General features: G+C 41.8%; 1 protein-coding gene across 1 annotated transcript in view; it reads left to right on the forward strand.

Annotated features, from left to right (window-relative positions):
• Nucleotides 1-15559, forward strand: part of AXL (AXL receptor tyrosine kinase) — a 109517-nt gene that overhangs the window by 43047 nt on the left and 50911 nt on the right. Inside the window, exons 7-13 of the mRNA XM_077285688.1 lie at nt 5708-5903; nt 7820-7959; nt 8737-8881; nt 8977-8988; nt 9484-9622; nt 9713-9804; nt 12248-12343. Of these exons, the coding sequence (XP_077141803.1) occupies nt 5708-5903; nt 7820-7959; nt 8737-8881; nt 8977-8988; nt 9484-9622; nt 9713-9804; nt 12248-12343 (820 nt within the window). The remainder of the gene's footprint in view (nt 1-5707; nt 5904-7819; nt 7960-8736; nt 8882-8976; nt 8989-9483; nt 9623-9712; nt 9805-12247; nt 12344-15559) is intronic.

Genomic DNA, 15559 nt, shown 5'->3' on the forward strand with positions numbered 1-15559 from the left:
ACGTATATAAATCCTTAACATCCATGGTAACCAGTATAGATTGTGAAGGGATGCGTCCTAGCTTTTTTAAGATATTCAAAAAGGTACCTGTATCCAGAAGGTATGATTTTGATGTACGGATTAATGGAGTTAAGATTTTTTCAAGATAAACTGCCAAGGGAGAGAGAACGGAGTCAGTGGAGGCTACAATCGGCCTCCCTGGTGGTTTCTCCAAACTCTTGTGGATCTTGGGGATAGTATAGAAGACGGGGATCACTGGGTGTGGGTTTGTGAGAAACTCACACGTCTTACTATCGAGGATTCCTAGCTCTGTATATTTTAGGAGGGTTTTGGAAATGGCTTGTTGGGTAGTGGTTGTGGGATCACGTGGTAGTTTCATGTAGACAGTAGTATTGTCCAGCTGGCGTCTAATTTCATTTAGATAGTCTGACTTGTTCATAATCACCAGGGCACCCCCTTTGTCTGCTGGTTTGATGACCAGGCTCTTATCGTTTTGTAGGCCATGTAAGGCCTGACGCTCTGTAGTAGAGAGATTAGGGGGGTAAGATAATTTACCCCTACTGATGTCATCACGTAGTGTTCTAAAAGAATTTTGTATGAACCCTATAAAGGTCTCCATGGCATGTGAGCCATGGGGGGGCCTAAAATGGCTTTTTGTATAAAGCCCCAAACTACGTGAGGAAAGGGTGTGGCCTGGATTTTCTGTTTGGGAATGCATTGGTGCTGGGTCCGGTGAATTGGCGAAGAAAGCCTTTAATCTAAGGGAGCGGAAAAAACGATGGAGATCCATTTCTAGATCGAACGTATGGCATTGATATGAGGGGCAAAATGAAAGACCCTTTTGCAGTACCTTATATTCAGCCACCCCCAGCTGTGATCTTCATGTCTTGCCACCAATGTTGCTGTAAAGCCTGAAGGAACTATCTCCATCCATGCTTAACAGATTTCTTCATTAATTAAATTGACAAGTTAATTTCCAGATTATGGGACTTAATTGGTTTGCCACATTCTTCGAATGTCGTTGTTTTTAGTAATGGATGAGGGATTATCTCGGTCTGGCAGGGGATAATGGTTACTCACAGTCAACAATGATCTCTAATGAATGTAAAAAATCCTCCTGAGAGTCCTGTCTTTTAACACGTCCACTATAATGAGTAGCGGGAGGGTGTGAAGGATCTAATGGGTGGGGTTGGCATGTTTTGTCAGGTGGGACACAAGAAGTTGAAAAGACATAGTCAAATTCTATAGCACAAGAGACTCATTGTTGCAGATAGGGACGTTTTTTCAGACATAAGATTTTGAACATTAAGACTCTTCTTTACACTTCTGAACATATGAACGCTCAGATCAGTCCATAGAAATCAAATAATAAAAGTATATTATGAGTCTAGATCATTCCCTTTACCGTTTTCATTTCTTAAAGGGAACCCAAAAGTGCGCTTATTCATCTGAAATTAGTAGTATGGCTTTCTCGGATGTATTCCCCCTATCAAAATGATACTTTTTTTTATAGAGATCCGATGTGCCAATCATGAGAAATCCAGCAAAGAAGCAGTGAATGGGTGTGTCCATCCCCATAGACTGCTTCTACCAATGCCATGGACACACCCCCAGAGCACATCCAGACAAATTTGTATAAGACTTCAACACTAGATTTGTCATGACTGGCACATCAGATCTCTACAAAAAAGGTATCATTTTTATTGGGAGATACTCACCTATAAAGCCACACCACTACTTCTAGATGTATAATCATGCTGATGAGTTCCCTTTAAGAAATTTACAGGGTAAAGATAACTTGTTGAAATTGAATATATTTTTCGTCACAGCTGAATATTTTTTGCCAATTCATGTATGGTGTATATTGATGAGTCGCCCGCCAGGGCAGTGGGGATACTCGGTACCAGGTCCGGTTGCAATTAAAGGGGTGGTCGCGGTGGCAGCGACCCGGTCCATGGCCCTGGGCACTCAATTAAAAGGGAAAAGGTCTTTAAAGGGGTTTTAGTAATAAAGTTTGTGTTCGTGATGCCATCTGTGGTTCTTGGTCAGAGGGGACCGACGCTGCTTAAAGGGGTCCTCTGGGGTGATTTTGCTGCAGCAAAGATGGTGACGCTTCACACAGGTGAAGCGGGGTCCCCAGGGCTCCCAATGTGTATGGAAAGGATGGTGGCTGCTGGCAAATAAATAGAGGACAGAGGGTTGCAGTCTTTACCTTGCTTACTGAAGGTGTAGTCAACCTCAATCCAGGGTACCGGCAACAGGTGTTGATGGAGTCCAGGCAGCCTGAAGACCGGTGGAAACCCCTTTGACAGGTCTGTTTGGGAGCCTTCCACTTTGCACTGACTATTAGTCCCTTGCTGCCTGTAGTGTCCTGACAAGGTCCTCTTTCTCTCCTGTCCTGGGACAGTATCTGCATGGTAGGCAACTTGAGCCATTTCTCTCGGGTCTCGGTACAAGGTGACTCCAGGCTCTGGAATGCTGCTGTACCTCAGGTGTAATGTGGGCAGGTCACTTTCAGCTCTCTGCCCTTCGGTTCTGCTGTGGGACTTGTAGTTCCATACAGCCTCGGGTTCCCGGTACCTGGTTTCTGCGCTCAGCTATGAGGGGCCCAATTGCATCTCTCCTCTAGCTCCTCTGTTCCTCTGTGCTCCTTCACTGTCTCTTGTCTCTACCAGACTAACTAACTCCTTCTCCAGACCAGGATGTATATTTAGGGAAGCTCCCCTTAAACTGGGTTTAGAGCTCCCCCTTCTGGCCTGGATTCAGAAAGTGTTGCATGTACAGCTTACCTGGCAAACGGTTCCCTTCTGCCTCCAGGCATGGCATTACCCTCCCCAAGAGGAAGGCAGCACCACTGTGGTACCCAAACTCCTGGGGAGCCACATTGAGTTTTCTGTACTACACGTAAGTGCTCTGCATAATCCCAGAGTTATACAAAGCTTTGGAGAAGGAGGTTCCAGCTTCAGAAATTGCCAAATTTATTTTGTTAAAAAAAGGGTTCCAACATGAGGGTAGACACAGCTATACATTTTGGACATCCATTGCATTCTTTAACAAAGTTTTGTTAAAGAACGCAATGAATGTTCGAAACGTGTAACTGTCTCTACCTTCATGTTGGAACCCCTTTTTTAACAAAATAAATTTGGCAATTTCTAAAGCTGGAACCTCCTCCTTTTCCTTTGCACAAGTGGTCCCTTGCAGTTCCGTGCTTCTAGGACGCCTGAAAGCCAAGGTAAGCTGGTTTATCTTTTACATATAAAGCTTTGACCTATGGAAGGATTTACAGCTCACGTACAGGTGGGTTCCCTATGAATAGGTGACACATCACATCCAGTAAAACAGAACATTGCCCTCTAGTTCATAGGAAGAAATATGACTAGAGGGCTCAATCTTTCCCATTCATGAATCATGGTCCTCCTGCTGCACGAATGAAACTTCCTGTCCATGGTTAATAAACTGAGTTGGAAAGGGGAAGAATCAGTTGCTGACTGTGATTATTTACTTCCCCATGAGTGTAAACAAAGTCAAAGGGAAACTTCGTTTGTGGTCAAGACTTTGTCAATAGCCAAAGTGTCCAAATTTCTGAAATGTGATAGGAAGATATCGAATAATTGTCATACTATTTCATATGTGTTTTTATTCATGTTTCCAAAAAGTGCACTAGATCATGTTCTCACATTATAGAATGTTCTATTACAAAGTACAAATTTTGTTGAGTATCAAACTATATTATCATATGATGATCCAGGGCGAAGGAGAACTTGGAGGGCTTGAATTAAGGAGAATTACTTTACATGGTGATCCTGTCATGACCTATACATAATGACCTATCATGGGAAGCACCATTCATGATCCTCAATCACGAAAGCCCGGAAGCACTAGTCAAAGCAAACGTTTAAAAATATGTAAAACCCAAGCCAAGATCATACTGTGGTTTTTGCCAAAATGATCAAAAATTTTCTGTTAATAATCCAAGAGTTTGTTACTGAATCCAAAACGCTTGAGTTGGGTATAAAGAAGATTCATAAAAGTTCTTCCTGAATTACATTGTGGCCACCAGAGTTCTATATCATCATCTGGTGATGGTTGAGTGTCTAGTTGGAGAGAAGTACACTTGTATTATTAAATGGTTACATTACATAGATTATTTCAAATAATTAGAATAGGAACATAATTAAAAACTACATGGTAAAGAAAGAAAATACAATGATAATCTTGGGTGGTCTTAGGGTACCGTCACACAGTACCATTTACATCGCTACGACGGCACGATTCGTGACGTCGCAGCGTCGTATGATTATCGCTCCAGCGTCGTAGACTGCGGTCACACGTTGCAATCACGGCGCTGGAGCGATGCCGAAGTCCCCGGGTAACCAGGGTAAACATCGGGTTACCAAGCGCAGGGCCGCGCTTAGTAACCCGATGTTTACCGTGGTTACCAGCGTAAAAGTAAAAAAAAACAAACCGTACATACTCACCATCTGATGTCCGTCAGGTCCCTTGCCGTCTGCTTCCTGCTCTGACTGAGATCCGGCCGTACAGTGAGAGCAGAGCGCAGCAGTGACGTCACCGCTGTGATCTGCTCTCACTTTCCGGCCGGCAGACAGTCAGAGCGGGAAGCGGACGGCAAGGGACCTGACGGACATCAGATGGTGAGTATGTACGGTTTTTTTTTTTTACTTTTACGCTGGTAACCACGGTAAACATCGGGTTACTAAGCGCGGCCCTGCGCTTAGTAACCCGATGTTTACCCTGGTTACCAGCGAACGCATCGCTGGATTGCTGTCACACACAACGATCCAGCGATGACAGCGGGAGATCCAGCGACGAAAGAAAGTTTCAAACGATGTGCTACGACGTACGATTCTCAGCTGGGTGCCTGATCGCAGTAGCGTGTCAGACACTGCGAGATCGTAACGATATCGCTAGAACGTCACGAATCGTGCCGTCGTAGCGATAAAAATGCCACTGTGTGACGGTACCCTTAGGGAAGATATAGGGTCTAAGCAATCAACTATAAGTTCATTGTATGTAAAGTCTATAAGCAGTCCCTACTAGACATTACGCTTCATTGCTAGTCTTGCCAGATGGGAGATGTTGTGCCCATTATTCCTTTGTTTGGTTTCCTGATGTATTAGTTAGAGCTGAGAATGTTTTGCGCTCTGGAGACCTCAACTCACAGGATTTCATCATGGTTTTCTGTGATAACTGTGTAATGCTTAACATTTCCTGTGGGGGCACTGCAGAATAACTGAACACTTATTGCAGGGTTCTTCAGCAGTTTCCCATCTCCAGGGGGTTCTAATAGTTGTAAATCTGTGATTATCTCATCTTCAATAGACTCTTGTAATGAAAATTGATTGGTCTAAAAGGACCCTATAAACTTTGCTCAATGATATTGAGTTTTAAGAAAATAATTAATTATGGGGCTAGCTGTGGTATACTGTGTCTGTTGAGCCCAATTTAATTGTATCATGATCATATAAACTAGCATGTTAGGTTATGTTTCTAGTTTTCTTTTCTTTTCCTGCCCCAAGTTCCCCATTATTGGTAGAATGTGGTTTTCACATGGGAGTTTTCATTTCTTCAGGACTGTATGTCGGAACAGAAAAGAAGAACTACACTAGTGACCATTTCTGAATTATTCAGTTTCCAAACAATTATTGTTTGATGTTGTCTTACAATGTCTCTTCTTCTCTTCCTTTAGGCAACCGTTCCTCAAAGCCACCTGAGTACAACTCCTCACCATAAGATCTACAACCAGAACACCAATGTACCCCCTTATACGCATATAATCAGTGATCTCGCCCCCTACACTGTTTACAATGTACGCGTGTCCTGCCTGAACAGTGAGGGGGTGTCCCACTGGACAGACTGGGTTCCAATGGAAACCTTGGAAGGAGGTATGAGAGAATAAGCCAGTTAATGAGATGAACAATAAATATGGGGTCCTACTACCAAAGTATTTTTCACTGTAAGCTTATTAGCAGCAGTAATCAATGCCAAGCAGTGGCTGCAAAAGTACATACAATTTTAAGGTGCACAAAAAGACAAATAAAATCATGTGATCCCAATGTAATATTAACACTCAACTAATTTGTTGTAAAGGACCCCATACACGATGGACTAACATTTTCCGAATCCACCCAATATTGGCGGGCTTGGCCAAAAGTCTTATATATATTGGTGCGTGGAGACTCTGCCCTGATAGATGATGTTGTGAGAGATAAGGATCTGCAATGTCTGATTTCAGACTGCCAAACCTTTTGTTCTCGGTGATACAAAGTGCTGCCAAAAGAGTGGTTGCCTATGATCAATTGACCTATCGTTAGTCTGACAATTATCACTTGTGTATGGGGCCCCTAAGGCCACATTTTGAATAGGGGATCCAATTTTGCGCTCCACATTCTAATAAAGATATTAGCAAGATGGAAAGTTTCTCCAATAATGAGTGGTCCGAAAAATTGGGCATGTTCAGCCTAGATAAAAAGGACTCTTCAGAGGTGATCTCATTCTGCTGTATGCATAATTATATGTGTGGTCAATACAAATGCCTAGCACATTTATTCCTTCCAAGGACCATAAAGAACCAGGGCACTCATTACAGGTGGAAGAAAGGCAATTCCGGCAGCTATATAGGAAAGGGTTCTTTACGGTTAGAGCAGTCTGTGGAATGCCCGAACACAGGAGGTAGTAATGGTAGATGCCATATCAGCATTTGAAAAAAGAGATGGATACCTTTCTCATAACAAATGTCATTGGGGGTTATAAATAATTGTTGATAGATAATGTACAACATATAATTGATTAAGAAAGGTTGAACTTGATGGACCTGTGCCTTTTTTCAACCAATATAATTGTTGTATTTAAACAAGGACATCTTTAAACTATACAGACCTAGAACCTGCAACAAGATATTTAGCATTGGATCAAGCCGAAAGGGACCTTTAGGGGAGGCGTTGTCTCTCAGTCGCTCTTAGCCAATCAGCATTTCTGAAAACACTGTGGGTGATGCTGATTGGCTGAGTGCAGCTAGCTCACAGAGAGCAGTTCACAATGCTCATCATTCCAGAAGTCCTTTTCAGCTGAATGTCGTGCAAAGTGCTGAGCTAAAAGACAAAGCCATCTGTAAAATTAACATGAAAGGTTAAAATGCTTACAAAATTTTTAAAAATGCAAAATGGAGCTTTATCTTTACACATTTGGCATATACAGTATGATACTTTTTTGTCATCTCACAACTGTAGAAAATCAAACATTTGTCCCATTTTAAGTGTATGTTTATTATCAATGTACTTGTGTCTCTCACTCCTGTGTCTGTTCTGCCTTCCTTGGCAGAAAACGAAAGAAAACGAACTAGTGAGAGGGGCTCCCTTTCAGCACTGGCCCCTTGGAGTAATTAGTACACAAGGCACAAACGATACTGTCTGTGTCAGCCGTCCTGTTGTCTGCTGGCATTGGTTTTCTTCCACTTCTCTGTAGGAGACTTTTTTTTTACTTCATCCTTTAGCAGTTATCCCACTTTCATTTTGCTGTTTCTTAATTAGTCAGTTCTTCAGATACTTCTAACTTAGCATGTTTACAGATAAACACTTAAAGGGGTTATATGCAATCAGCACTGCTCTTTTTCTATGGACTATGTCTGGTATTTCTGCTCACTAAGCTGCAGTACCAGACACAGCCTGCCGGCAAGAGTGGAGCTGTTTCTTGCAATCTCATGCAATAAACGTAAACTATGTCTTTTATGTACAAGATACCCTAGCTCCATGCCAAGATTATGTGGTCTAGGCTGACAAGAGATTTATCTTTCCCTTGATAGTTCCATCTGGTCCCCCTCAAAATGTCACTGCCATAAAGAACGAGAGTTTTATCATAATTACATGGATGGAGCCAAGAGCGCCACTGAATGGTTTATTGAAGGGTTACAAGCTGGCATATCAAATGCAAGACCAACCAGAGGTACAAGACCCCAAACTAACCCATGTGCCTGGTCTGTGTAGTATATGTGAGTTGTGTGCACGAATGTCATGGCTTCTTTCCAACAGAGCAGAGTTTTTGACCGGATGCCCCTTGGGAGTGTGTCATCTCATTGGCACCCCTACATAAAATGCCCCACCAGCCCCTTCTCCTGTATCTATGCCTCTGGATACAGAGGCTTAACTAGAATCTCTTCAGTCCCAAATCATGTACCTTTAATTATGTACTGCATATTTATGTAGCAGAGGGCCTCCTTAGACACCAGGAACCATATGTAATTCTCATACATGCTAACTTTACCTGACAACTCTTAGGAATAATTGTCAAGGAGCTTGATTTCCCCTGTGATCATGCCACCTTTTCAAAGGCCCTGCCCCTTCCAAACCTTTTTGCCCGCCTCTGAGGAGCAGAAACTCTCCAGAAACACTACTTCCCAGGATATTTCAGCAGCACCTATGAGTTTGCCAAAAGCCCCATAGGTCTCTTCTTTTTCCAAAGCCTTCCACACATTCCCAGATTGTTGGCAAGTATGGACCTCGAGTGTCTTCACAGAACTTTTTAAGCTTTTTAAACTCAATGACAGAGCCAGTCTGCTTCAGTCGTGTGTGGATATATTATCGTGTTGATTGACTGTTACTTTACTAGTTGTGTTTGCTCCTCTGTCCTGATTGTGTGTCAGTACCATGTACATGGTATATACCGGGGTTAGAATATATAAATATTACATCATATACTCAGAGTAGAGTTTTTACTACACAGGTCGTGGTAGATGCTGGCCTGACTAATGAGGTGATGCTTGAGATGTTGCAGCCGGTGGACAATTTGACTGTTCGGCTCTCCTCTTACACGGTCTCCGGGGATGGTCCTTGGAGTGATTTTATTGTTGCTACAGATACCAGCTATGGTAAGAAGCTTCAGTCAATCACTCATTATATTACTCTGTATGGTGTCAAGTGTTTTTTGATGACTGACATATGTCAATTTTTTTTTTTTTTTTAGATTCTCCTCAAGGTAAGAAGCACAACATGGACAAAATATTCATGAAGTCCGGATCAATGTAACTATTGATATCCAATCTTATGAGCCTTAGAACATGGGTTCTCTATCTACTGAATATCCTATACATGCCATGCCCCCAGGGGGTATTCAGGTATCTCCATGTTGCACAAAATATGGTTGTAACCTTTGACAAGGAGGACTTGGGTCCAAGAAACCTTGAAAAGCACCCCCAATAGAGCATGTTATTCTGCTGAAAGGTAATCCATAGTATCACCGCTCTCTTCTGTCTATGGTATATTCAAAAGGGCAGAAAAAGGATCTAAAACTCGTATTTCTAATCTGTGTTCTGCAGAAACTGTAGAGACAATCTCCCCTAGCTACGTATTTGGCAATTTCTTGTCTCCTCAGCACTTTTTGTATGCACTGGAGAACCTTGTCCTATATCTATCTTCCATATGTGACCAAGACTCGAAAGAAAACCTAAAAATTCTCTATTTTTTTCAACAGCTTTCAGAGATGATACAGCACCATCTCCTTTCTCGTGGCATTGGTGGTACATAATGCTGGTGGTTGCTGTGGCAGTTTTCGGTGCTATCGTAGGTGCTATTTTCCTTGCACGTTTCCGTAAGAAGGAGACACGTTATGGGTGAGTGGAGACATTAACGCTATATCAATGAGGCTTAAGGAAGTCATTTTGTACAAGGCAATAAGACTTTTTTTCTATGTAAATATTCAGAGAGGCCTTTGAACCAACGGTGGAGCAAGGAGAATTTGTGGTCCGGTACCGAGTAAGGAAGTCTTATAGTAGAAGAACTACAGAAGCTACCTGTAAGTCTGACATGTTCTTCCATATATCAAACCTTATACTTGGGGTGGTCACCAATCTTCAAAATTAGGCCTTCTCAGGCTTCTGTCCATAGTCGGTGCCAAATGAACCCACATTGAGTTTTCTTGACTGCTGGCGCAATCTGATTGCCTGGAGACCAAGCATGGAGCAACAGGAATCAAAACTATGGGAATATCCTGTTGCTTTCTGTAGAAATTAAGTTCAGATGTGAATCAATTCAGCCTTATGTAACTCCTAAATATTTATGACTTGCGGATTATGCCAGATGTCAGGATAGCCCCCCGTGTACAGACAACTGGGGTCTGTTGTACTGGGAAATTAGCGCAGTGATAGGTGGGGTTGTCTACTAGACCAGATTGATAGAGGTAAGATTTGGAGAAGTCTGCAGAGAATCTGTTCATACTCCATCCACTTGGCTGAACATCAGGAAATTCCTGCTCATGTTTTGTGCTGAATAACATTGGGATCCAGACTGCTCCATGGTTACACAAAGTCCTTTCTCTAAGCGATGGCTTCCTCCATGAGGTCGATCTTCTGGGATAAGCAGGAGGGAGGGCGGTTTTCTTGGAAAGTCATTGTATAAATTTTAATGAACAACTATTGCGAAATTGATAAGCCTATAAATTTAATGTTTTCCAGTCTAGTCATTATTTCTTAATGTGTTAGTCTATGTACAATCTGGGGATAATTATGTCATATTTGTACCGGTTATACTGCTTAAAAGTTATAAAAGGTATTTTTTTGTATTGTAGTTTTCAGTTCAGGTGTTCATGCTCTGTTCAGATATTTAGGCTGTGTTAAAGCATTGTGGCTGTATTCAGTAATTTAGTGAGTGTTCAAGTGTTTAGGCTGTGTTCAGGTGTTTAGGCCATGTTCATGCTTTTAGGCTGTGTTCAGGTGTTTAAATTGTGTTCAGGTATTTAGGCTATTTTGAGATGTTTAGGCTATGTTCAGGTGTTTAGCTGTATTCAAATATTTAGGCTGTGTTCAGGTGTTTAGGCTGTATTCAGATATTTAGGCTGTGTTCAAGAGTTTAGGCTCTGTTCAGGCGTTTCAGCTGTGTTTAGGTTGTGTTCGGGTACCTAGACTGTTTGGAATTTAGGCTGTGTTCATGTATTTAGGCTGATCATGGTTATTTAGACTGTATTCAGGTGTTTAGGCATTTAGGCTGTGTTCAGACGTTGTGTTTAGGTTGTGTTCGGGTACTTAGCCAGTATGTGGGATTTATTCTGTGTTCAGGTTTTTAGGCAGTGTTCGAGTATTTAGGTTGCGTTCAGATGTTTAGGCTGTTAGGGTATTTAGGCTGTGTTTAGGTATTTAGGCTGTGTTCAGCGTTTAGGCTTTGAGCAGATATCTAGGCTGTGTTCAGGTGTTTAGGCTGTGTTTAGTTGTTTAGTCTATGTTTAGGCTCTATTCGGGTTCTTAGGCTATGTTTAAGTATTTAGGCTGTGCTCAGATAGTTAGACTCTGTTCAGATATTTAGGCTGTGTTCAAGTATGTAAGCCGTGTTCAGGCTGTGTTAGAGGTTCATGTCCATCATGAGATGAATCATCCTTAGCTCATATTTCATTTTTTTATCTTCTATAACAGAACACAAAAAAGTAATATCTGACCTCTAACCTTCCCTAGTGATGGCTACAGATAGCATAAACGTTTAGGCCAGGTGCGCACGATCCAGAATTGGCAGAGCTTTAAAAAATGTGGAGATTCACTTTATCCGTACAGATTGTTTGGAGTAAACAACGGAGAAAAATGGCGGAAGCTTTTTTGTTGTATAAAATGATTTAGAAAATTTATTGACAAGATACAAAAAGATAAAACACACACAAACACAATAATGAAAGTGCTTAAATGGAAGACACCATATATGCCAAGGCCCTCATAAGTAGTAGCGTCTGTGCTTAGCGTACTATGGTGAGAAAACACATGCTCCTGCAAATCTAACAGACACCAACTCCTAGCGTTGAACCATGAGGTAATACAATCCCATAAAGCATAGGAGGGTGAATGTCAGCAGCTATAAAATATATTATATTAGCAAACCATTGCTTAACTGCATACAAAACAACAGAAAGCAGCATGTCTCACCTAGAACTTGAGGGGGCCACGGCACGCAACCCGACGCGCGTTTCGCCGCTGTCAGCACCCGCTTTCTCAAGGGGACATTCACCCTCCTATGCTGTGAAATAAATTTTCTAAATCATTTTATACAACAAAAAAGCTTCCGCCATTTTTCTCCGTTGTTTAGACCAGTTGTATATGGAAGTATATATATATGGGAGGTGACTTATTCGTGGTCACACTATGAATCTGGATTATGTTATGCCCAGATTGTTTGGAGTGTACGGTGTTAAATGTTTTTATTAGTGTAGGTTACAACAATAATTTCCATGAAGAAAATAATTGATTGTTCCCACATTCCAGTGAACCGACTGGGCATCAGTGATGATCTGAAAGAGAAGCTCCGAGACGTTATGGTGGATCGGCACAAACTTACACTTGGCAAGACCCTCGGAGAAGGTAGGTAGAGTCATCGCTATGTTGTATGGAGAGAAGTTCCTCAGATATTTACCTTACCAAGCTCCTCTATTTAAAATATTTATATTGCAACCTATTTTCATTATGTATAATTAGGGCATATGGACATCATCTTTGGAACCTACACTGGGGACCCTTCTTAATGAGTGCTTACTAATTGCAAACCCAATGAAACCATGTTTTCCATGGTGGTTCATTTATCAATGGGCGATGAATGCTACTACATATCCCCATCAGCTGATTCCATCTAAAAGGGAGTTGCACAGTGGGAACAATCCCCTTCAGGAGAACGAGGATCTAATGGGATGTTTTGTGCAAAGTAAATGATGATTAGAAGAATTACCTAGACCTAAAGGTACTGTCACACTCAGCGACGCTGCAGCGATATAGACAACGAGCCGATCGCTGCAGCGTCGCTGTTTAGGTCGCTGTAGAGATGTCAAACACAGCAGCTCCAGAACGATGCAGGAGCGATCCAGTGACGTAACGGCGACTCACTTATCGTTCTCACAGGTCGTTAGCTCCATGTAAAACATTGCTGGCATCGTTGCTTTTGATGTCAAACATGACGATACACGCCGATCTGACGACCAAATAAAGTTCTGGACTTCTAGCTCCGACCAGCGATATCACAGCGGGATCCGGATCGCTGCTGCGTGTCAAACACAACGAGATCGCTATCCAGGACGCTGCAACGTCACGGATCGTTGTCGTTCTCGTTGCAAAGTTGCTGAGTGTGACAGTACCTTAAGGCTAATTCACATTTGCAATTTTCAGGTTGTTTTTTAATGTTAACTAAAAGACCAAAATGGAGATGGATTGCTATGATAGACTACGAAATAACAATGGCCTCTAGCTCTTCCATGTATGAAAGCCTGTTAAGGGCACTTTAGATAGGCTGAAAATTGGGAAACGAACTTTCATAGGAATGCTCCTTTCCAATTATCCACACGTCTAAACAGGCGTGCAAACAGCTGACAAATGCCCAGACCACTCACTGATCGGGTGCAATGATTTATAAGTAGGCTTAAAAACATAATTGTTCTCTGCAGCACATCATACCATATAAACAGGTGATGTGCTCCCGATAATCCACCAATATACAGGTCCTTCTCAAAAAATTAGCATATAGTGTTAAATTTCATTATTTACCATAATGTAATGATTACAATTAAACTTTCATATACTATAGATTCATTATCCACCAACTGAAATTTGTCAGGTCTTTTATTGTTTTAATACTGATGATTTTGGCATACAACTCCTGATGACCCAAAAAACCTGTCTCAATAAATTAGCATATTTCACCCGACCAATCAAATAAAAGTGTTTTTTAATACCAAACAAAAAAACCATCAAATAATAATGTTCAGTTATGCACTCAATACTTGGTCGGGAATCCTTTGGCAGAAATGACTGCTTCAATGCGGCGTGGCATGGAGGCAATCAGCCTGTGACACTGCTGAGATGTTATGGAGGCCCAGGATGCTTCAATAGCGGCCTTAAGCTCATCCAGAGTGTTGGGTCTTGCGTCTCTCAACTTTCTCTTCACAATATCCCACAGATTCTCTATGGGGTTCAGGTCAGGAGAGTTGGCAGGCCAATTGAGCACAGTAATACCATGGTCAGTAAACCATTTACCAGTGGTTTTGGCACTGTGAGCAGGTGCCAGGTCGTGCTGAAAAATGAAATCTTCATCTCCATAAAGCATTTCAGCCGATGGAAGCATGAAGTGCTCCAAAATCTCCTGATAGCTAGCTGCATTGACCCTGCCCTTGATGAAACACAGTGGACCAACACCAGCAGCTGACATGGCACCCCACACCATCACTGACTGTGGGTACTTGACACTGGACTTCAGGCATTTTGGCATTTCCTTCTCCCCAGTCTTCCTCCAGACTCTGGCACCTTGATTTCCGAATGACATGCAAAATTTGCTTTCATCAGAAAAAAGTACTTGGGACCACTTAGCAACAGTCCAGTGCTGATTCTCTGTAGCCCAGGTCAGGCGCTTCTGCCGCTGTTTATGGTTCAAAAGTGGCTTTACCTGGGGAATGCGGCACCTGTAGCCCATTTCCTGCACACAGTGGGCTCAGTCCACTGCTTCCTCAGGTTCCCCAAGGTCTGGAATCGGTCCTTCTCCACAATCTTCCTCAGGGTCCGGTCACCTCTTCTCGTTGTACAGCGTTTTCTGCCACATTGTTTCCTTCCAACAGACTCACCATTGAGGTGCCTTGATACAGCACTCTGGGAACAGCCTATTTGTTGAGAAATTTCTTTCTGGGTCTTACCCTCTTGCTTGAGGGTGTCAATGATGGCCTTCTTGACATCTGTCAGGTCGCTAGTCTTACCCATGATGGGGGTTTTGAGTAATGAACCAGGCAGGGAGTTTTTAAAAGCCTCAGGTATCTTTTGCATGTGTTTAGAGTTAATTAGTTGATTCAGAAGAGTAGGGTAATAGGTCATTTAGAGAACCTTTTCTTGATATGCTAATTTATTGAGACAGGTTTTTTGGGTTATCAGGAGTTGTATGCCAAAATCATCAGTATTAAAACAATAAAAGACCTGACAAATTTCAGTTGGTGGATAATGAATCTATAATATATGAAAGTTTAATTGTAATCATTACATTATGGTAAATAATGAAATTTAACACTATATGCTAATTTTTTGAGAAGGACCTGTATGCGCACAGAATGATCAGTTTAACCAGAGCGGGGTCTATTAGGTTGCCTGTCAAGAAATCATGTGCCCTCTACATGAACTAAAAAAAGTTCAATAAAGTGTTTTGTAAAATAAAAAAGCGACAAGGAAATGATGCAAAAAACTAAGAAAAATTTACAAAAATAAGCAAAATTCCAATAATTGTTATTGCAACATTTGTAATAACCGGAACTATAAAATTATCACATTCTTTATGCCCTGCAGAGAAATTGATAAAATTACAACTTGAAAAGTACAAGTCGTCCCCCAGAAAGGCATGACGGCCAACGGCTCTGTCATGGAAAAATAAAAAAGTTATGGCTCTTGGAGTGCAACATTGGAAAAAAAAAATAAAGTCACCAGGGCCCAAAATAGAATTGTCACCAAGGGGGCGATAAAACTCACCCTCTAGACCTGGCCTAAAATCATGACCTTGACCAAGAACCTCTGATAATACTACTTAATCATGTGGTCAGTATTCATAAGCCTGGTTCA

Source organism: Ranitomeya variabilis, chromosome 2 (genome assembly GCF_051348905.1).
Source record: "Ranitomeya variabilis isolate aRanVar5 chromosome 2, aRanVar5.hap1, whole genome shotgun sequence".
Lineage (NCBI taxonomy): Eukaryota > Metazoa > Chordata > Amphibia > Anura > Dendrobatidae > Ranitomeya > Ranitomeya variabilis.